The 23873-nt window shown below is 43.1% G+C and overlaps 1 protein-coding gene across 25 annotated transcripts in view; it reads left to right on the forward strand.

Moving 5' to 3' along the window:
• The window catches only part of lrrfip1a (leucine rich repeat (in FLII) interacting protein 1a), a 175230-nt gene that overhangs the window by 85371 nt on the left and 65986 nt on the right, over positions 1–23873 (forward strand). For 10 of the 25 annotated variants that reach the window (XR_009828303.1, XR_009828311.1, XR_009828298.1 and 7 more), the window contains 3 exons: positions 14106–14123; positions 14208–14279; positions 22788–22820. Coding sequence is in view for 3 of the 25 variants with exons in the window: in XM_062067807.1 (XP_061923791.1) it covers positions 14106–14123; positions 14208–14279; positions 22788–22820 (123 nt within the window). In the remaining 22 variants the exon portion in view is untranslated. The remainder of the gene's footprint in view (positions 1–14105; positions 14124–14207; positions 14280–22787; positions 22821–23873) is intronic. The other 15 variants (XR_009828315.1, XR_009828301.1, XR_009828306.1 and 12 more) reach the window with 2 other exon arrangements.

Consider the following 23873-nt stretch of genomic DNA (forward strand, 5'->3'; position numbering starts at 1 on the left):
ACTGCTTTTCTGGGTGCCGTTGATAAATGGCTTTCGATTTTCATAGTAGAGTTTTAACTTGCATTTATAGATGTTATGATTAAATATTAAAGATTAAAGTACCAATGATTGTCACACACACACTAGATGTGGTGAAATGTGTCCTCTGCATTTGACCCATCCCCTTGGGGAGCAGTGGGCAGCAGCGGCGCCGCGCCCGGGAATCATTTTGGTGATTTAACCCCCAACTCCAACCCTTGATTACCTTACCGCGAGGGCAGTGCCATGACGAACTGTAGTTACTAACAGTGGTTTTCTGAAGTGTTCCTGAAGCCCATGTGGTGATATCCTGTGCACACTGATGCAGCTTTTTGATGCAGTACCGCTTGAGGGATCGAAGGTCCGTAATATCATCGCTTACGTGCAGTGTTTTCTCCAGATTCTCTGAACCTTTTGATGATATTACAGACTGTAGATGGTGAAATCCCTAAATTCCTTGCAATAGCTCAGTGAGAAATGGTGGTCACAAAGTGGTGACCTTTGCCCAATCCTTGTTTGTAAATGACTGAGCATTTCATGGAAGCTGCTTTTATACCCAATCCTGGCACCCACCTGTTCCCAATTAGCCTGTTCACCTGTGGGATGTTCCAAATAAGTGTTTGATGAGCATTCCTCTACTTTCTCAGTCTTTTTTGCCACTTGTGCCAGCTTTTTTAAAACATGTTGCAGGCATCAAATTCCAAATGAGCTAATATTTGCAAAAAATAACAAAGTTTTCCAGTTCGAATGTTAAGTATCTTGTCTTTGCAGTCTTTTCAATTGAATATAGGTTGAAAAGGATTTGCAAATCATTGTATTCTGTTTTTATTTACGATGTACACAACAGTCCAACTTCACTGGTTTTGGGGTTTGTAGATTTGTAAAAATGCCAGAAGATAAACAGTAATCAATAATATACCAGTGTACAGCTTTTTAAACACTTCATCACAAAATGCTTGTTTCTTTTTGAGCAACTTAGATACTTCTGGTGTTTTATCATTTGTTGTTGTTGCTTCTACTTTAAGTCTTTTTTGTTTACATAAACATTTTTTTTTTCGTTTTTTAGCACTTTGCCTGAATGAAACTGCCTGCTTTTAAAGGCCTACTGAAACCCACTACTACCGACCACGCAGTCTGATAGTTTATATATCAATGATGAAATCTTAACATTGCAACACATGCCAATACGGCCGGGTTAACTTATAAAGTGCAATTTTAAATTTCCCGCGAAACTTCAGGTTGAAAACGTCTATGTATGATGACGTTTGCGCATGACGTCAATGGTTGAAACGGAAGTATTCGGACACATTGTATCCCAATACAAACAGCTCTGTTTTCATCACAAAATTCCACAGTATTCTGGACATCTGTGTTGGTGAATCTGTTGCAATTTGTTTAATGAACAATGGAGACTGCAAAGAAGAAAGCTGTAGGTGGGATCGGTGTATTAGCGGCTGGCTGCAGCAACACAACCAGGAGAACTTTGAGGATAGCAGACGCGCTATCGGACGCTAGCCGCCGACCGCATCGACGATCGGGTGAAGTCCTTCGTCGCGCCGTCGATCGCTGGAACGCAGGTGAGCACGGGTGTTGATGAGCAGATGAGGGCTGGCGTAGGTGGAGAGATAATGTTTTATCATAGCTCTGACGAGGTCCCGTAGCTAAGTTAGCTTCAATGGCGTCGTTAGCAACAGCATTGCTAGGCTTCGACAGGCGGCACAGCATTAACCGTGTATTTACAGGTCCAGTGTTTGGTTCGGTGTCTCCTGATAGTAGTATTGTTGATCTGCTGTCTATCCTTCCAGTCAGGGGCTAATTTCTTTTGTTTCTATCTGCATTCAAGCACAATGCTATCATGTTAGCTTTGTAGCTAAAGTGCTTCACCGATGTATTGTCATGGAGATAAAAGTCACTGTGAATGTCCATTTCGCGTTCTCGACTCTCATTTTCAAGAGGATATAGTATCCGAGGTGGTTTAAAATACAAAGCCATGATCCACAATAGAAAAAGGAAAGAGTGTGGAATCCAATGAGCCTTTGTACCTAAATTACGGTCAGAGCGAAAAAAGATATGTCCTGCACTGCACTCTAGTCCTTCACTCTCACGTTCCTCGTCCCCGAATCTTTCATCCTGGCTCAAATTAATGGGGTAATCGTCACTTTCTCGGTCCGAATCGTTTTGGGCCTTGCCGCTAACATGTAGTGATTTCTCCAAATTCTCTGAACCTTTTGAATATATTACGGACCGTAGATGGTGAAATCCCTAAATTCCTTGCAATAGCTTGTTGAGAAATGTTGTCACTTAAACTGTTTGACAATTTGCTCACGCATTTGTTTACGAAGTGGTGACCTTTGCTGATCCTTTTCTGTGAATGACTGAGCATTTCATGGAAGCTGTTGTTATATCCTATCATGGCACCCACCTGTTCCCAATTAGCCTGTTCACCTGTGGGATGTTCCAAATAAGTGTTTGATGAGTATTCCTCAACTTTCTCAGTCTTTTTTGCCACCTTTGCCAGCTTTTTTAAAACATGTTGCAGGCATCAAATTCCAAATGAGCTAATATTTGCAAAAAATAACAAAGTTTACCAGTTCGAACGTTAAAGGCCTACTGAAACCCACTACTACCGACCACGCAGTCTGATAGTTTATATATTAATGATGAAATCTTAACATTGCAACACATGCCAATACAGCCGGGTTAACTTATAAAGTGCAATTTTAAACTTCCCAGGAAACTTCCGCTTGAAAACGTCGCGGTATGATGACGTATGCGCGTGACGTCACGAGGTCAAGGGAAGTGTTTGGACCCAATTCAAATACCTCTGTTTTCTTCGACAAAATTCCACAGTATTCTGGACATCTGTGTTGGTGAATCTTTTGCAATTTGTTTAATGGACAATGGAGACTGCAAATAAGAAAGTTGTAGGTGCGATCGGTGGAGCGGCGGACTACAGCAACACCAACACCAGGAGGTTGTGTTGTGTTTTGAGCAGGATAGCAGACGCACTACAGTGAGTACAGCTTTGGCTTCCAAACATTTGATCGCTTGCCCGTACGTGCGTGTCGATATGTGCATGTCACGTACGTAACTTTGGGGAAATATGTTTCTTGCCGATTCTGATGGCGGCCGGGGTGTCGTCAAAAGCGTACAACGCCCGCCGCCGCATCTAAGTTAGCTTTTGTTTTTTTTAGCTTCGCCAAGCTGAATATTATTAATCGTGTATTTACATGTTCATGGTTTAATAGTATTTTTGATCTTCTGTCTATCCATCCAGTCAGGGTTTTTTTTAATTTAGTTTCTATCTGCATTTGAGACTGATGCTATCACGTTGGCTACATAGCTAAGTTAGCTTCTATTTTTTAGCTTCGCAAAGCTGAATATTATTATTTGTTGATTTACATGTTCATGGTTTAATAGTATTTTTGATCTTCTGTCTATCCATCCAGTCAGGGTTTTTTTTAATTTAGTTTCTATCTGCATTTGAGACTGATGCTATCACGTTGGCTACGTAGCTAGGTTAGCTTCTATTTTTTTAGCTTCGCAAAGCTGAATATTATTAATCGTGTATTTACATGTTCATGGTTTAATAGTATTTTTGATCTTCTGTCTATCCATCCAGTCAGGGTTTTTTTTATTTAGTTTCTATCTGCATTTGAGACTGATGCTATCACGTTGGCTACGTAGCTAGGTTAGCTTGTATTTTTTTTAGCTTCGCAAAGCTGAATATTATTAATCGTGTATTTACATGTTCATGGTTTAATAGTATTTTTGATCTTCTGTCTATCCATCCAGTCAGGTTTTTTTTTTTTTTTAGTTTCTATCTGCATTTGAGACTGATGCTATCATGTTGGCTACGTAGCTAGATTAGCTTCTATTTTTTTAGCTTCGCAAAGCTGGATATTATTAATTGTGTATTTACATGTTCATGGTTTAATAGTATTTTTGATCTTCTGTCTATCCATCCAGTCAGGGTTTTTTTTAATTTAGTTTCTATCTGCATTTGAGACTGATGCTATCACGTTGGCTATGTAGCTAGGTTAGCTTCTATTTTTTTTTAGCTTCGCAAAGCTGAATATTATTAATCGTGTATTTACATGTTCATGGTTTAATAGTATTTTTGATCTTCTGTCTATCCATCCAGTCAGGGTTTTTTTTAATTTAGTTTCTATCTGCATTTGAGACTGATGCTATCACGTTGGCTACGTAGCTAGGTTAGCTTCTATTTTTTTAGCTTCGCAAAGCTGAATATTATTAATCGTGTATTTACATGTTCAGTCACTGTGAATGTCCATTTCGCGTTCTCGACTCTCATTTTCAAGAGGATATAGTATCTGAGGTGGTTTAAAATACAAATCTGTGATCCACAATAGAAAAAGGAGAGAGTGTGGAATCCAATGAGCCAGCTTGTACCTAAGTTACGGTCAGAGCGAAAAAAGATACGTCCATCACTGCCTCTCAAGTCCTTCACTGTAACGTTCCTCATCTACGAATCTTTCATCCTCGCTCAAATTAATGGGGTAATCGTCACTTTTTCGGTCCGAATCTCTTTTGCTCCATTGTAAACAATGGGGAATTGTGAGGAATACTAGCTCCTGTGACGTCACGCTACTTCCGGTACAGGCAAGGCTTTTTTTATCAGTGAGCAAAAGTTGCGAACTTTATCGTAGATTTTCTCTACTAAATCCTTTCAGCAAAAATATGGCAATATCGCGAAATGATCAAGTATGACACATAGAATGGATCTGCTATTGCCGTTTAAATAAAAAAAATTCATTTCAGTAGGCCTTTAAAGGCCTACTGAAACCCACTACTACCGACCACGCAGTCTGATAGTTTATATATCAATGATGAAATCTTAACATTATAACACATGCCAATACGGCCAAGTTAACTTATAAAGTGACATTTTAAATTTGCCGCTAAACTTCCGGTTCGAAACGCCTCTGAGGATGACGTATGCGCGTGACGTAGCCCGGGGAACAGAGGTATGCCTTCCCCATTGAATACAATACAAAAAAGCTCTGTTTTCATTTCATAATTCCACAGTATTCTGGACATCTGTGTTCGTGAATCTGTTGCAATTATGTTCATTGCATTATGGAGAAAGAAGCTGAGCAAGCAAAGAAGAAAGTTGTCGGTGCGAAACGGACGTATTTTTCGAACGAAGTCAGCAACAATAATACACAGCCGGCGCGTCTTTGTTTACATTCCCGAAAGATGCAGTCAAGATGGAAGAACTCGGATAACAGAGACTCTAACCAGGAGGACTTTTGACTTCGATACTCAGACGCCTGTAGAGAACTAGGACAACACAGACTCTTACCAGGATTACTTTGATTTGGATGACAAAGACGCAGACGTGCTACCGTGAGTATGCAGCTTTGGCTTCTAAACATTTGATCGCTTGACCGTATGTGCGCAACTTTTTTTTTGCGTATGTACGTAACTTTTTTAAAATATATAAGCTTTATGAACCTTGGGTTAGGTGAACGGTCTTTTGGGCTGAGTGATTGTGTGTGTTGATCAGGTGTTTGAATTGTATTGGCGTGTTCTATGGAGCTAGGAGCTAGCATAGGAGCTAGGAGTTAGCATAACAAAGACGTAGGTGTTTTTATGCAGGATTAATTTGTGTCATATTAAATATAAGCCTGGTTGTGTTGTGGCTAATAGAGTAAATATATGTCTTGTGTTTATTTACTGTTTTAGTCATTCCCAGCTGAATACCAGGTACCGTGAGTATGCAGCCTTGGCTGCTAAACATTTGATAGCTTGACCGTATGTGCGCGTCACGTACGTAACTTTTTAAAAATATATAAGCTTTATGAACCTTGGGTTAGGTGAACGGTCTTTTGGGCTGAGTGATTGTGTGTGTTGATCAGGTGTTTGAATTGTATTGACGCGCTCTATGGAGCTAGGAGCTAGCAGAGGAGCTAGGAGCTAGCATAACAAACACGTAGGTGTTTTTATGCAGGATTAATTTGTGGCATATTAAATATAAGCCTGGTTGTGTTGTGGCTAATAGAGTATATATATGTCTTGTGTTTATTTACTGTTGTAGTCATTCCCAGCTGAATATCAGGTCACCCCTGGCTCTCACAGCATCTTCCCTATCTGAATAGCTTCAACTCCCCACTAGTCCTTCACTTGCACTTTACTCATCCACAAATCTTTCATCCTCGCTCAAATTAATGGGGAAATTGTCGCTTTCTCGGTCCGAATCTCTCTCACTTCATGCGGCCATCATTGTAAACAATAGGGAACTTTGCATATATGTTCAATTGACTACGTCACGCTACTTTCGGTAGGGGCAAGCCTTTTTTTTATCAGATACCAAAAGTTGCGATCTTTATCGTCGTTGTTCTATACTAAATCTTTTCAGCAAAAATATGGCAATATCGCGAAATGATCAAGTATGACACATAGAATAGATCTGCTATCCCCGTTTAAATAAAAAAAATTCATTTCAGTAGGCCTTTAAGTATCTTGTCTTTGCAGTGTATTCAATTGAATATTGGTTGAAAAGTATTTGCAAATCATTGTATTCTGTTTTTTTTAAGATTTACATAACGTGCCAACTTCACTTGTTTTGGGTTTTGTATTTTCCTTGGAGAGTGGACATTTTTGGTATCTCCTTGCAGCTGTTTCTCTGTCAGACACACCATCAGCAGCTTCTTCATATTTTCATGAATAAATGTCAGCCGTTTTGAAATTATTTAGGGTTGTTAAGTTATTAGGGTTGTTAACGATAAACCGATGGATATCCGGTTCGATACGTGGCCGGTTTGGCTACGCCAGTTACAGCCCACTCAAGCAATAAAGTTCAGCTATGAATCTTTAGGTTAATCAAGTGTCAACACATAAGCCAATTATTGCGCAGAACTACAAAAGGGTTGATGATTTTTGTCCGTGAAAAGAGTCAACCGCTTGTTACATTACTTACACAACTGGAGACGAGAATAGAAGTATATACATGTCATGCGAGACTAGCAATCAGTAGGCATTTTATTTTTAAAACAACGCGAGACTCACGACTGCCCGCCCACAAGATACGTAACGTCAACACCACAGACCGTCTCCGTGCTGTGCCGTCCGTCAATATTGTAACATCCCAAGTAATGGCGGCTCAGACATATTTCCAGTTTGTCTTCATTGTACAACATGCTAAGGGCTCAATCTCCGTGTCTTGCTCTCTTTTCCGGCAACTTTCCTTTCCCCTTTTAACTCCACAGCTGTGTCTTAATTCGGCAGCTGCATCCTTCACAGTGCACATTTGTGGGGTGCCACGTCATTGTGGTGCGCAAAGGCTGTCCCAATTCAAAAAAGCCAAGTCTCCTTCGAATCCAGCCGACAAATGGGTCCTTTCGTCCCATTAGGAAAAATTGTGCATCAGTGTACATTTGGGCTGCAACTAGGGCTGCAACTAACGATTAATTTGATAATCGATTAATCTGTTGATTATTACTTTGATTAATCGATTAATAATCGGATAAAAGAGACAAACTACATTTCTATCCTTTCCAGTATTTTATTTTTAAAAAACAGCATACTAGCACCATACTTATTTTGATTATTGTTTCTCAGCTGTTTGTACATGTTGCAGTTTATAAATAAAGTTTTATAAAAAAAAAAAAAAATGCCTCTGCGCATGCGCATAGCATAGATCCAACGAATCAATGACTAAATTAATCACCAACTATTTTTTATAATCGATTTTAATCGATTAGTTGTTGCAGCCCTAGCTGCAACTAACAACTAATTTGATAATCGATTAGTCTGTCAATTATTACTTCGATTAATAATCGGATATGTAGCTTTATTGGGCCATTATAAAACCAACCTTAGATATTTCTGTCCGTTACGTTTATTTCGGAATTGGTAATTGTGCGTTTTCTCTCTCAAAACAGAGTCAAATCTGCTGGAGACACATTATCAGCCCCGCATTGCAACAAAGGCATAACGTTAACGTTACACACACAAAAGCTGAACTCATGAATGCCTGTTGCCACTCAAAAAAACACAGAAAATGAAGTCATCGCACTCTCCAAAAGGTTCCTAACACTCTGAAAGTTAATACACAACAGTTGCTGCTGCGCTTCTTTAAAAAAAACATCCCCTCGTTAACAAAATATTAAAAGCACACAAAGACGGACACAACTGATCAATGTACCCGGACTATGGACTTAAAAAGTTACGTACCGTGAGTTCTTCCCTTCATCCATGGCTCCAACATGTTTCTCCCGAAGCACTGTTGTACTTCCGTGCCATGCCAAGGGTATGCTGCACATTTTGCAGGAAACGGTCTTCTTTGAAGTCTTTAAAGTAAAGTGTTCCCACACTTTTGACGACTTAGGTCGTACACTTTTTTCCATTAAAGCAATAACCTCAAGATGTTTCTCCGCTGAACTATCGTATTGGTACTGCTTTCCTCCGCCATTTTTCGAACGTTTCCAGGCAAAGGAGACGGCGTGGTCACGTGAGCTGCACATGACACATCATTGGCTGGCTTACTGCCCCTCGTGAGACGTAGCCGCGGCGCATGCGCATAGCATAGATCCAACAAATCGATGACTAAATTAATCGCCAACTATTTTTATAATCGATTTTAATCGATTTAATCGATTAGTTGTTGCAGCCCCAGTGTACATACACTTCACGTCCTTTCATATGCCGAAAGCCTTTGCTCACTCAACTTTGAAAATTATTTTCAACCTGGCGGCGCTATGCGGAGCAGAAAGAACGACTTTGAAATGTAAGTATAGCTTTATTTATTCTTTTAAAATAGCTAAAAACAGACATGTCTAGCTGGGCTGACAGTGACATACATTTGTGATAAAATACAAGACTATTGTAATGTTGAGCGACCTCTGTGCTTTTTGCCCTTCTCTTTACTTCCAGGGAAAGCCATAGAGCCGCTGCAAACAGTTTCATGCCCGAAACATTTTTTCAACGTTGGAAGAAAAAAGCTTGACATCTTTTAATTTACTTTTTTATACTGCAAGAAGTTGACAATTATGTTTTATTAATGTGTGGCCGGAATAAGGAAGTATTGTAAATGTGTGAATCAATGTGCCAATATTAGTTATTGCTGTTTTTTGTGTACATTTGCATGTTATTTGAAAACGTTTACTTCTATAAATGAATGTGATCTTTCTTTTGTTGAACATTTCTTTTTGTTTGTTTTTGTTGTTTGTTTAGTTTTTTTGCTGTGCAGAACAAGGACATGGATTTGGACAAGGCCATTTAAAGAACAACGGAGCAAAAATAACTGACACAAAACACATATTTATATACCAGTTTGGATGATAGTTTAAAAACAAAGTATTTTTGTAACCTGTATAAATTATTAAACTAATATGCCAAAACTGCAGTGTTGTGAATCATTTCCTCTGCCTTCATTGCAAATAATTATTTGATAATGATAATGTTATGCTATCCCAATATTTACTGTTGCTGGTTAAAATATGTAAATGATAAATGGGTTATACTTGTATAGCGCTTTGACAGTATTTCCACATTCACACATTCACACACTGATGGCGGGAGCTGCCATGCAAGGTGCTAACCAGCAGCCATCAGGAGCAAGGGTGAAGTGTCTTGCCCAAGGACACAACGGACGTGACTAGGATGGTAGAAGGTGGGGATTGAACCCCAGTAACCAGCAACCGTCCGATTGCTGGCACGGCCACTCTACCAACTTCGCCACGCCATCCACGCCGTTAAAATACAAGCAATTTGACAAAATTATAAAAGTACATCAATTGTGAATCACATATTAATAAAGTAAATTGTATGGTGTTGCTGTATGGATAGACCGTGAGGACTCTTTCTAGGACATCATCTGGATCGTCTGTGTGTTTTTAAAGTTCATGTTCCACTACAACAACCATTCACATATAAAAATAAATCCACCATTAACTAAAATTTAGGAACAACAGCTTAAAATGTTTGTCAACACGTGACACATCTTCATGACAACCATCTGTCATGATCCGTCGGCTCAAACTGCAGAAAATTCAAGATGCCGGCGGCGCCGGTAGTTCTGAGTAAAAGACACAAGAGAACACTAACAACGATTCGAAATTCTTATCTATCTTATTCTTATTCAACCTTGCGGGACAGAGCAGTAGATCCGTGATGTACATGTAAGGGCGGGGTCAACAGATGCAACCAGGAAGTGTGCCGTAGGCAAGACCGTCCCAATTCATATCGCTCCAGTCGCTGTTGGAGGACTCTCGCCAGGACCCACACTTTGTCGACTGCATGAGCTGGGTCCTTGAAAGGATGCAGCCCCCGAATTGAAACACAGCTCACAGCACACGTCACTTCCCATCCTTGTCTCGGAAGTCCAGCCCCCAAGTCAAGTCATTGGCTAGAACTTGTAGGCGTCTGACTTGACTTGTGAAAAAGAAATATATTTGACATGTGACATGTCTTTGCCTTTTTAATTTAGTAAAATTTTGGGGGATTTATGTTGTGTTTTAAAAATTTGAAAATACTGTTAGCATGTCACTTTTATAGAATGTGATTTTTTTATATTTGAAGATGAATGTGCCTAAGGGTGTTCTCATTCATCGGGTTATTGTTATTCTCATGGCATTCAACTGATTAGTTGTCTTAGAAGACGTTTGGCCTTTCATCCGAGTAGTTTATATCAGTTAATGCTCATGTCTGAGCGCTTTTTGCCAAGGTCCTAACTATAATCCATCACAAAGAGATGTACGTCCCTAATACGTATATATCACTTTAGGTTTAACAATAGACTGCATTACGAACTGCACTTTATTCTTATTTGTTTGGAAACAATTCAGTTAGTTTTTGTCATCTATTTTAAACACATATTATCCATGTTTATCTTGTTCCATGATAAAATGAATTATTTTTTCTTTTCTTTTCATTGAAGACATTTAAAACAACACATTTTCTGAGCTATAATTATAATATCATAGCTTGATATTTTTGCCTAAGTTTATCATTCCGCTAGAATCTAATACCAGCCCTTGCCTAGAAAGCGTGTAAAATCTAAGGTTTTGGTCGGATCTTACGGGGTTCACTGTGACATTCGCTATGCCAACTAGTGGTGGCGAGGCTCATAACCCTAATTTCAGTTTGCAACAAAATTCACATCAATTAACAGCTTGTACACCAAAAACAAAAGTAGAATCTGAGGCACTCATATCCTGCAGTACTAGTGTATTACTACTTACTATTTCACCAGCAAATGAGGCACCGATATTTTCCTAGTTTTTCGTCTATTTTTTGGTCTACTACTACACCAGAATGAAAGGTCTTTTTTTCTCACCTGATACCCTCATGTGCTAGTAAAACCCACGCCAGTACACACATGATGAAGTACCGGCACTTAGAGTTTGTAAATGTGTAGTCATTTTGTGCACCATGCTCACCTAAATGACATGGCTCCCGTGAAAACAGTCAGGATCAAAGCCCGCTCGGAACCATGGATGAATCCGGACCTATTAGCTGCCATAAAAGACAGAGAAAGGAAATACTCTGAATACCAAAAATGTAAAACAGAAGTAGATAAACAACCCAATAATATCAACCTCAAATTACTCCTTTCAACTCTCAAAAAGCAATGCAATAAATTAAGAAATAAGTCAACCAACCTGACTAAATCCTAAAAAAAAAATTACATTAACGACAAAATAGAGGAAAACACAAATAAGCCATGTGAGCTCTGGAAAATTCTCAACAACCAGCTTCCTGGTTGCAGCCAGAAACTTAAAACAAGACTCACCAACATCAGCATCAAGGAGGGTGACTCCCTCATTACAGACAAAATGGAGGTAGCTAGCAGACTTAACATCTTTTTCACCAGCATAGCCGCAACCCTTGTCAACAAGCTGTCCCACCACTCTGGTCGCTTTGGTGTAGAACACATTAAAGCCTTCTACAGAAAGCTAGGAGTATCCAACGATGATTTCAAATTAGAAATGGTCACAGCTGATGAGGTGTTTAAAAAATTGAGCGCGCTCCACCCTAACAAGGCCACCGGCCTTGATAATATTCCCTCCAGATTCCTCAGGGACTCTGCCTCCATCATTGCCCCGATCATCACACACATAATAAACCTATCAATTACACAAGGCCAAGTACCAAAAGATTTTAAGATTGCAAGAGTAACTCCCCTCTTTAAAAAAGGAAGCAAATTGGTACCTGGCAACTACCGACCTGTTTCTATTCTCAGTTCCATTTCGAAAGTAATGGAAAAAATTGTTTATGAACAGGTCGATAGTTACCTTGCCACTAATAAACTCATGTACAAATTCCAATCCGGCTTCAGAACTAACCACTCCACTGACACATGCCTTCTCTATCTGACCGACCACATCAAACATGAGGTGGACGTGGGCAAATACTGCGGCATGGTCATGCTGGACCTTCAGAAGGCCTTTGACACCGTTAACCACGCTATACTGTTGGATAAGCTCAGAGCAATCGGATTTAACAAAAACTCATGGAGCTGGATGCAATCTTACTTGGAGGGGAGGGAGCAGGTGGTAGAGGTGAACGGCACCGTGTCCCCCCCCCCCCCCTCGGTGAGCTGTGGAGTCCCCCAAGGCAGTATATTGGGACCTTTACTGTTCCTAATATACATAAACGACATGTCATCGGCATGCGACTGTGAATTGTTTTTGTTTGCGGATGACTCTGCCTTGCAGGTGGAAAAAATCCTCAGTGCTGAGCTCTGTAGAACTTGCACCTGGCTCGCTGACAACAAGCTATCCATACACTTGGGTAAAACAGAATCCATCCTGTTTGGGTCCACATCAACCTCAAGAAAGTCAATGACTTCACCATAAAAGTGGGTGACATTGTTATCACCAGGAAAGATGAGGTCACCTACCTAGGTTCCATTCTAGAGGCTAACCTTTCCTGTGATAAAATGGCAACCAAGGTAATCAAAAAGGTTAACCAACGAACGAGATTTCTCTACAGAATCTCCTCTCTGGTCAACAAAAGCACCTTGAGGATTCTGGCGGGAACTCTCGTTGAACCCTTTTTCGATTACGCATGCACCTCCTGGTACCCTAGCACCTCCAAAACCCTCAAATCTAAACTCCAAACATCTCAGAACAAGCTAGTCAGGTTTCTGCTAGACCTCCACCCCAGATCCCACCTCACTCCTACCCACTTCTCTAAAGTGGGCTGGCTCAAGGGGGAGGACAGAGTTAAACAACTAGCACTGAGCCTAGTCTATAAAATCTGCTACACCTCCCTGATACCGAAGTACATGTCAAACTACTTCCTTAACGTAAATGACCGCCATAACCACAACACCAGGGGGAGCTCCACTAACCACGTTAAACCCAGATTCCGAACTAACAAAGGTCTTAACTCATTCTCTTTCTATGCCACATCAATGTGGAATGCGCTCCCAACAGGTATAAAAGAAAGGGCATCTCTATCCTCCTGCAAATCGCAATAAAAGTTCACCTCCAGGCAGCTACAACCCTAAACTAACACCCTCCCCGGATTGCTAACAATCAAATGTAAACAATCAAATGCAGATACTTTTTCTTATGCCTTCTGAACTCTCTCTCTTTCTCTCCCCCTCTCTCTCTCTCTCTCTCTCTCTCTCTCTCTCTCTCTCTCTCTCTCTCTCTCTCTCTCTCTCTCTCTATGTCCACTACTTGATGTCCATATTATGATGATAGTATATATGATAGTATATATCTGTATCATGAATCAATTTAAGTGGACCCCGACTTAAACAAGTTGAAAAACTTATTCGGGTGTTACCATTTAGTGGTCAATTGTACGGAATATGTACTTCACTGTGCAACCTACTAATAAAAGTCTCAATCAATCAATCAATCAACCTTAGTCACCTTAAAATATCCTAAAATCAATCAAAAATACTTTGGATTGTTTACTACAACTCAACCATGTGCAGGATGTACTGCTATGTAGTATTATGTCATTATCTCATTATTTTTAACCTGCTGTTAAATATGAAACATCACATTTCATCTCTGATTTCTTGGTATTGATCACACCTAACAAACTCAATTCTGTTTCTCTTGTTTCATGTCACACACCCACCCACTATGATTGCTGTGCAGATCTTTCAGGTACAGAAGGTAAGCTTCCTCCTGTCACTCTGCTGTACATGTATGATAGTAATTAGATATATTTGCAAATGTCTTCATGCTTTGGTTTCTCAGAAATATTATGGCTTGGACAGCAAATTAGATGACAGAGTGGACGACAAATGGGGAGATATTGAGCAATGGATGGTATAGTTTTAAATACCTATAAATATGCTTAATGTTTGTGTTTGTTTGAAGTTGTTCCTTAACAATAAAATAGATTATAATTCATCAAAGCTTAATCCTGTGTGATAATTGATTTATTGAAGCAAACTTAATAACCATTTGGCTTCTTTTTGCATGGATTGACTGTCTGTAAAGGGGACCTATGATAATTTTGCTCTTTTCTGAAGTATTAATGTTAGATACCTGTGTTAAAAAAAGCCAAAGCATTAAATAATAAGGTTCATGCATTTAGGCGTGATCTTGCATGCAGTTTTGGATGCCTCTTAAAGATGTTTTACACTCTCTTTTTAAACATTGGACCATTTGTGATGTCACAGACTGACATATACTTTAGCTTTCCTGAAAATTTAAGTACTAGGCAGAAGTGAAAGAGGTGTTTTTTCCAGCAAACAAAAGAAGAATACTTTTTAATTTGTCGACATTTTACATAGGAATGTTTTTGTCTACATGGGCAACTATGATGCTGGATTAGCCCCTAAACTGCTGCTAAAAGACAGTGCCATTGAGACTTTACTTGGTTGTTGAAGAAGCACAAAAGAAAGCTGTAAGTTAAACTTTTTTTATTTTTGTATAAAAGTGGTTGTTTAAAGTGGTAATTTATAGCAACTGCTTTATATTGGAAAAATGTCATACATTTTTTGGCTGTACCTGCGAGCATGTAAGAAAACAAGCTACGGCTAGTGCTAATTAACATTCAGACCCAACTTGAAGTAGCCTCAGTTCTTGAGAAATTTCGATTTGTCCTGCCTCTACTTCTGGATCAGATTCTAGATCCTACACATATGGCTGTATTTCAACATTGTACATTTTTGATACTTTAAAAAAGAAAGTTTGTTGTGGCTGATGGGGTGGAGAAGCAAGGAGTGTAAGCAAGAGAGGGCGGGGTCTGGAGGCGTAGACGGACTCAAAATGTGGGTGAAAATGGTGACTGTGGAGGAAAATGTACATAGTTACCTTTTATTAGAGCACAATAAAGTATTTGAGATGTAGATTAAAATCATCATAGGTCCCCTTTAATTACTCAATGACTTTAAATGACAATGCATCCTGTTGAATTTTAATCATAACAACCCTGAGTGTCTTTAGCATGAATAATTTTTTTGGAATGTTGCCTATCATCCACAATCCATATTTGAGGCAATAGCACACATGTTTTTCTATTTTCTGTATGTTTTGAATTGTAAAAAACTGCTATCAAGAGGTGGCGAATAACTAGTAATTTTTACAGAGCGCATAGCAACGAACACTATTTTCGTCAACAACAAGTACCACTGCCATTGACGACTACTTTGGGACAAAAGATGATCCAGTACCTTATCTTTTTTTATCCTGACTATACAGAGGATGAGCTTAACATTTTAAAAGCTGAGTAATAAAAAGATCTAGCCCTATAAATTATGATAAATGGGTTATACTTGTATAGCGCTTTTCTACCTTCAAGGTACTCAAAGCGCTTTGACAGTATTTCCACATTCACCCATTCACACACACATTCACACACTGATGGCGGGAGCTGCCATGCAAGGCGCTAACCAGCAGCCATCAGGAGCAAGGGTGAAGTGTCTTGCCCAAGGACACAACGGACGTGACTAGGATGGTAGAAGGTGGGGATTGAACCCCAGTAACCAGCAACCAGCAACCCTCCGATTGCTGGCACGCACTCTACCAACTTCGCCACGCCCCCCTACTGAAACACTCATTACAATGTAGCAGTATTGCTAAGTGCAAAACAATACAATACAAAATATAAACATAAGAAAACAGTGTCTGCTCCTACTGGGATGCCAACTAATGGGATGTTTGTATCTTTTAGCACCAAACTTTAGATGATGAATTCGTCATAGCCCTCAATCCTTAGATAAAAAATGCTGGAATGAAACAAGAATCTTGTCTTCCTAGCGATGTTTTCGGGTCTAAGTTGAAATTCAGAGTTGACCAACTTTCATTATACATGATTTATAATTTACTATTAATTACAAACTCATAGGCGATTCAGAAGCAGCAGTAGCTCAGTAGCTAGCCTACTTATTGCTGGTGGCCAGAGAGCAGTGGGAGTTTCTCAGTGATCAGAGCACTGTGTTACTAAAAGTAGTTCCTCTGTGTTCGCTCTTACAATAACAATGTCGCTATAGCTTGGTTAATATGCAGATCAGGGCATGTAAATGGAGCATTTTTAGATGTTTTTATTGGTGGAGGACCTTCCCATTCATTACCTCCTGTGACGTTTTACTGGGAGAAGTAGACGACAGAAACAATGACTTCGTTTAGCTGTCAGCGTGTTTATTGACAGCTGGATATGTGAGTGAGATGTGTAATTAAACCAAAGAGATGTAGTGTGACTAAATGTGAGACTTATCTGAGCGTGGTTGTTAGAGGATGTTGAGGGTGCGTGTTGATCCAGGTGGAAGTCCAAATAAGGGCAAGGCAGGCTCGAGTGTTGGAGGACAGGCGGGTAGTCAAGGGCAGGAGCGCGGCGTTGTTGTCAGTGGGCAGGCGTGAGGTCGAAAATCCAGGAAGGCAAGGGGGAATCCACGGGAAGGTCCAAGGTGACAAGGCACACAGCTTGACAAGGAAGGATGACGGGGAGCTGGAGAAGACACAACACAAGCGACAATGAGCACGGCGGGGAGGAAGCACAGGGAGAGAAAATGCACAAATGGATGAGCGAGGAACGTGTGGGCTTACTGTACTGGGTACGAGAAGCTACGTTCTGGCGTCGGATCTCGGGTTGCGTTGGCTCTTGAAGGCAGATCGCTCATCACAGGCAGGTGTGTGGATTACGGATTGGTTGCAGGCGCGAGGAGGTGCGCCAGCAGCGGAGAGAGTGCGTCTGTGGGCGTGGCCCGTGGCGCGCCCGTCAGGAAGCACAGCAGGAAGAGCAGCAGCAGGAGTGTGATCCATAACAGGACCCCCCCCCCTTATGCGAGACTCTCGGCGAGCTTCGGGGTGCCTCAGGGTGAGCTCTGTGAAAGTCTTCGATCAGGGAGGGGGTCGGCGATGTAAGATGCCGGTACCCAGGACCTATCCTCAGGACCATAACCCTCCCAGTCCACAAGGTATACCCTGTCGCCGGACCCTGAGAATCTCTTTGACCGTCCAAACTTGGTCCCCATCCTCGAGGACCCTAAGAGGAGGAGGAGCAGGGGTGGGGGGGGACAGGGAACTGCTAACTACTGGTTTGATTTGGGAGACATGAAAGACAGGGTGGGATCTCATGGAATGTGGAAGATCCAAATGTACTGCAGCAGGGTTGATCTTGGATTTTACCGTATACGGTCCAACAAAACGTGGTGCAAGTTTCTGGGAGGAGATCGGGAGGTGGAGGTCCTTGGCCCAAAGCAGCACCTGCTGTCCGGGCTGGTAGTCGGGAGCCGGAATGCGCCGCCGGTTGGCGTTGCGACACATCTTTTCAGACGCCTTCAGTAGGGCAGCGCGGGCGGACCTCCACACTCTACGACATTGTCTCAGGTAGGCCCGGGTGGAAGGAACTGCCACCTCGATCTCCTGGGAAGGAAACAAGGGTGGTTGAAACCCCAGCCAGCACTCAAACGGGGACATACCAGTAGCTGCGCAGGTCATGGAGTTAAAACAGTATTCCACCCATGGAATACATTTGCTCCAGGAGTTGGGCTGTTGCGCAGCCATATAGCGCAGCATGGTCTCCACACCCTGGTTTGCCCTCTCTGCTTGACCATTGCTTTGGGGGTGGTAGCCGGAAGTCAGACTAACCGTGGCCCCAACTCCCTTGCAGAAGGCCTGCCAGATCCGAGAAATGAATTGGGGGCCACGATCAGAGACAATGTCGGAGGGAATCCCGTGGATTCTGATCACATGCTGTACCAGCAGGTCCGTCGTCTCAGCAGAGTATGGGAGTTTGGGCAATTAAATAAAATGTGCTGCCTTAGAAAACCTGTCAATGATGGTGAGGATTGTGGTGTTACCTCTAGAGGGGGGGAGCCCCGTGATGAAATCAACAGCAATTTGGGACCAAGGCCGACTGGGGATGGGAAGGGGGTGTAAGAGGCCGGCAGGAGGCCTGTGGTCTGCCTTGTTCCGTGCGCAGACGCTGCAGGCGGCGACAAACTCACGGGTATCCACCTCCATGGAAGGCCACCAAAAACGGCGTTGAATAAAACCTAGAGACCTATGGACTCCGGGATGACAGGTAAACACACTTGAGTGAGCCCAGTCAAGTACCTTGGCCCTTAAAAGTTCAGGAACGAACAGTCTATTAGGGGGTCCATTTCCGGGACCAGGGTCGGAACGTAGGGCCGTCTTGACCAAGCCCTCGATCTCCCAAGTTACCATCCCGATGATGCGGTTAGGGGGAAGGATGGTCTCAGGAGTGGATTTAATGGTGGGTTCCTCTGATAAGATCCGGGAAAGAGCGTCCGCCTTGCCGTTACGTGAACCTGGTCTGTAGGTTAGGGTGTAGTTAAAGCGACAGAAAAATTGTGCCCAGCGAGCTTGCCTGTCATTCAGTCTTTTAGCGGATCGGATGTGGATGAGGTTGCGATGGTCGGTCAGGACCAGAAACGGATGCTTGGCCCTCCTCCAGCCAGTGTCTCCATTCGACCAGTGCATCGTGGACTGCCAACAGTTCTCGGTTCCCTGCATCGTAGTTCCTCTCGGCTGGAGAGAGGCGTCTTGAAAAAAATGCACACGGGTGCAACACATTATTCCCACTGGCACGTTGGGACAACACTGCCCCAATCCCAGAGTCAGAAGCGTCTACTTCAACCGTGAACGGCATGTCCGGGTCAGGGTGTACGAGAACGGGGGCGGAACTGAAGCTCCTCTTGAGGCTCTGGAACGCCACGTCTGCCTCCTTGTTCCAAACAAAAGCAGTAAGTGTAGATGTAAGTGCGTGGAGAGGTGCAGCTACCTTACTGAAGTTGAGTATGAATCGACGGTAAAATCCAGCAAATCCAAGGAACCTCCTTAGTACAGTACGAGTGGTGGGTTGGGGCCACTCCACCACTGCCTTGATCTTCTTGGGGTCGGCTCGGATGTTACCCCTTTCGACGACGTGGCCCAGGAAGTTTACAGAAGAAGAATGGAACTCACATTTCTCTGCCTTGATGAACAAGCGTTTCTCGAGGAGGCGCTGTAGAACCAGGCGGACGTGCTGCTGATGTTCCTGCCTGTTGTGAGAGAAGATCAGAATATCGTCCGGATAAACAACCACCAATTTCTCGAGCATGTCTCTTAAAACGTCATTGACCAGAGCTTGGAAGACGGCTGGGGCATTGGTCAGACCGAAGGGCATGACCCGATACTCGAAATGGCCTAGGTGTGTGTTGAAGGCTGTCTTCCACTCATCCCCCTTCCTAATCCGGACGAGATGGTAAGCATTGCGGAGGTCAAGCTTGGTGAAGACTGTTGCAGGGGCAAGAGGTTCGAAGGAGGAGCTCATGAGTGGAAGAGGATACCTGTTCTTGACTGTGATGGCGTTGAGTCTTCGGTAATCGATGCAAGGGCGGAGGGAGCCATCCTTCTTGTCGACAAAAAAAAATCCAGCGGCTACCGGTGATTTGGAGGGAGTGATGATCCCTGAAGCGAGTGAGTCCGTGATATAGTCAGACATGGCCTTCTTCTCGGGTATGGACAGGTTGTACAGGCGGCTAGAAGGGAGTACTGCGTTGGGTACGAGATCGATGGCACAGTCGTACGGTCTGTGCGGGGGTAGGGATAGTGCCCGGGCCTTACTGAATACGGCTGCAAGGTCATGGTAGACAACGGGAACCCCAGACAGGTCGGATGCGGATGACTCAGGCTTGGGGTTCTCCGAGACGGGGGCTGCTGCCTTGAGGCAGTTAGCATGGCATGCCGTGCTCCAGGCCAAGATTCTCCCTGAAATCCAGGAAATATGGGGGTCGTGCTGGCGAAGCCATGAGCGGCCGAGGACAAGGGGAGCTACGGGGGCGTTGAGGATCAAAAAGCTGATTTGTTCCGTGTGGTTGCCTGACAGGGTTAGTGTGACCAGTGCTGTACGGTGGGTGATAGGTCCCAAGGGATGTCCATCCAAGGCCTGAGCTGGTAAGGACTTCTCCAGGGGCAGAATTTCAATCCCGGCTTGACAGGCAAAATCATGGTCCAGGAAGCTCTCATCTGCACCCGAGTCCAAATATGCTCCCACCCTCAGACTCTTTGACTCCCAAGATAAAGTAGCAGGGAAGAGGCTGCCAGGGTCACTGCGACCCTAGGGAAAGGTGGTATGGCTCACTAGTACTCCCCTTACTAGTGAGCCTGATCTTTTGGTCGTGTGGGGCAGGTCTGGATCATGTGACCCGCACAACCACAGTAGAGGCAGAGACGCTGCCGGAACCTCCTCTCCCGTTCCTCAGTGGCAAGTCGTGTCCTGCCCAATTGCATGGGTTCCACCCCACTGGAAGGTGCGGGAAAAAACCAAGACTGGTCCACCAAGGGGGCGCCTTCAGCCCGATATCTGGGAGCATTAGGGGAGTAGGAAGCGGTCCGATTCTCCCACGCCGGCCGTCTGGTCCTCTCGGGGGCTGCGAGTCTTCGTTCCGCTGCCCGTTCCTTTAGCCTCTGGTCCATGAGCAGGGCCAACTGGATGAGGTCATGGTAGGTGGCCGGGCGGTCTCGCAACAATCCGTCCTTGATTTCGTCGGAGAGGCCCCGACGGTAGGCGCTCATCAAGGCCTTATTATCCCACCCGCTGTCAGCGGCCAGGGTGCGGAACTTGAGGGTGTAGTCTGCAACAGACCGAGAACCTTGCTGGAGGGAGTGAAGACGTGAGGCGGCGTCTCCTCCATCCATGGGGTGATCAAAAACTGCCTGGAATTCAGAGCGAAACGTGGCAAAATTTGTGCTGAGGCCAATGTTGTGGTCAACTGCTGCCGTGGCCCACTGGAGGGCCCTTCCAGTCAATAAAGAAAAAATAAAGGCTATTTTGGCCCCGTCAGAAGTGTAACGAGAGGGCTGGTGACGAAAAACCTTGTCACACTGGACCAAGAAGCCACGGCAAAGTTCAAAATCCCCTTCGAATGCTCTGGGGCTAGCGATCTTCGGCTCGCAGGAAGTAGGGGGCAGTATGGGGACTGCAGCGGCAGAGGCGACTTGCTCGGTTGCCGGCGGAGCGGAAGAGCCTGGGGAAATTAATTCTAGTCGAGCTAAAATGTCAGCAAAAGCAGCATCGAGCTTGTTTTCAAGTACACAAAAGCGCTCTTGGTGCTGCTGGAGGGCCGTGTGCACACCTGTGATATTGGGTACAGGGGAGGCTCTGGAGGTGAGCGGGGTACGCGTCATGTCTTTGCCGTCTGGTTCTGACATGGCCAGAACGTACTGTGACGTTTTACTGGGAGAAGTAGACGACAGAAACAATGACTTCGTTTAGCTGTCAGCGTGTTTATTGACAGCTGGATATGTGAGTAAGATGTGTAATTAAACCAAAGAGATGTAGTGTGACTAAATGTGAGACTTATCTGAGCGTGGTTGTTAGAGGATGTTGAGGGTGCGTGTTGATCCAGGTGGAAGTCCAAATAAGGGCAAGGCAGGCTCGAGTGTTGGAGGACAGGCGGGTAGTCGAGGGCAGGAGCGCGGCGTCGTTGTCAGTGGGCAGGCGTGAGGTCGAAAATCCAGGAAGGCAAGGGGGAATCCATGGGAAGGTCCAAGGTGACAAGGCACACAGCTTGACAAGGAAGGATGACGGGGAGCTGGAGAAGACAAAACACAAGCGACAATGAGCACGGCGGGGAGGAAGCACAGGGAGAGAAAATGCACAAATGGATGAGCGGCGAACGTGTGGGCTTACTGTACTGGGTACGAGAAGCTACGTTCTGGCGTCGGATCTCAGGCTGCGTTGGCTCTTGAAGGCAGATCGCTCATCACGGGCAGGTGTGTGGATTACGGATTGGTTGCAAGCGGGAGGAGGTGCGCCAGCAGCGGAGAGAGTGCGTCTGTGGGCGTGGCCCGTGGCGCGCCCGTCAGGACGCACAGCAGGAAGAGCAGCAGCAGGAGTGTGATCCATAACACCTCCATTGTTAGCCGCCTCGTACTTGGAGTATTTTACTACTTACTGTAGAATATAAACAGAAAAGGGAACATTTTTAAAAAGTGCATTTTTCTTTTAACCCTTTGTACAATTGTACATCAGTACATACTGATGTGCAATTGTACATATATATTGTACAATTGTACAAATGATGATCAACAGATGATCACCATTATTACAGTATATAATGTATGTTGTGGAATGCTGAGTGGCCCAGGAAGTGATGATAGAGAAACTAAAGATATGGGCATGGTGTGGAATGTGATAATATTATTAAAATGACAATGATGTATAGAAATCATTTTGTTGGCTGAAGTGAAAATATGCAAACTCCTAATTGACTGTAAAATCTCAAACGTTCTCCATCTTCTGTTTGTGATGTCCTATCTTTGTCGTCTCCTCCTTCACTCTTCATCTCCTTCCTCGCCTTCATCCTTCCCTCCCTCATGCAGGAGGACAGTGAGAGATACTCACGCCCCTCACAGGTGCACACGCTTTGTAGCTTCCCTCTCATCAAAACTGTCATTCATTCGTACATACATTCACACAATTCTACCTATTGATACATAATACATAGGCATACATTTCTACTTATTAATCAAACATACATATCCAAACATTTGTGCTTATTGATATGTACCTACATATTCATTCATACATGTTTATTGATCCATCCATCCATCCATCCATTTTCTACCGCTTGTCCCTTTCGGGGTCGCGGGGGGTGCTGGAGCCTATCTCAGCTGCATTCGGGCGGAAGGCGGGGTACACCCTGGACAAGTCGCCACCTCATCACAGGGCCAACACAGATAGACATGATCATACAAACATATTCGTACATACTCATATATACCTATATAAACATGTGCACATATGTATTCATACAAACTTACTAATTGTTATGCACAGACATATTCACACATGCTAGGGATGTAACAATAACCAGTACAAAACGTAAGTTAGCATTACCGTTTTAAATTAAAAATATCGCAAAACCGTGATTGATAACACTTTGAGAAATTAACAGTGCTTTCCGATTGAAGACACTGGACACTAAGCTTGATAACGGTTTAATGCCCTGTGCTGCTACGAATGAATGAAAAAAACAAAACGTTTCAGCTGTCACAAAATCAGCCGCTTCTGAACAAAAGTTGAATGCATTCTAGTGCACATTTAATATTAATGGTAATTAATTGCCACTGATGCATGTATTCATACATACATACATACTGTAAGTATTCATACATGCATACATATGTATTTCATAAATGTATACATACATATTCATACATGTATGTATACATACTTATTAATACATACATAGGTAATCATACATACAGTACATACCTATTCTTACATGCATACATAGGTATTCATACTTGCATGCATACATATTCATACATGCATACATTTGTATTCATACATGCATACATATATACATGAATACAGTATGTATTCATACATACACACATACGTATTCATACATGCATACGTACATATTCATAAAAACAAAATATTTGTATATATTTGTGTACCGT

This window comes from Entelurus aequoreus, linkage group LG13 (assembly GCF_033978785.1).
Source record: "Entelurus aequoreus isolate RoL-2023_Sb linkage group LG13, RoL_Eaeq_v1.1, whole genome shotgun sequence".
NCBI lineage: Eukaryota > Metazoa > Chordata > Actinopteri > Syngnathiformes > Syngnathidae > Entelurus > Entelurus aequoreus.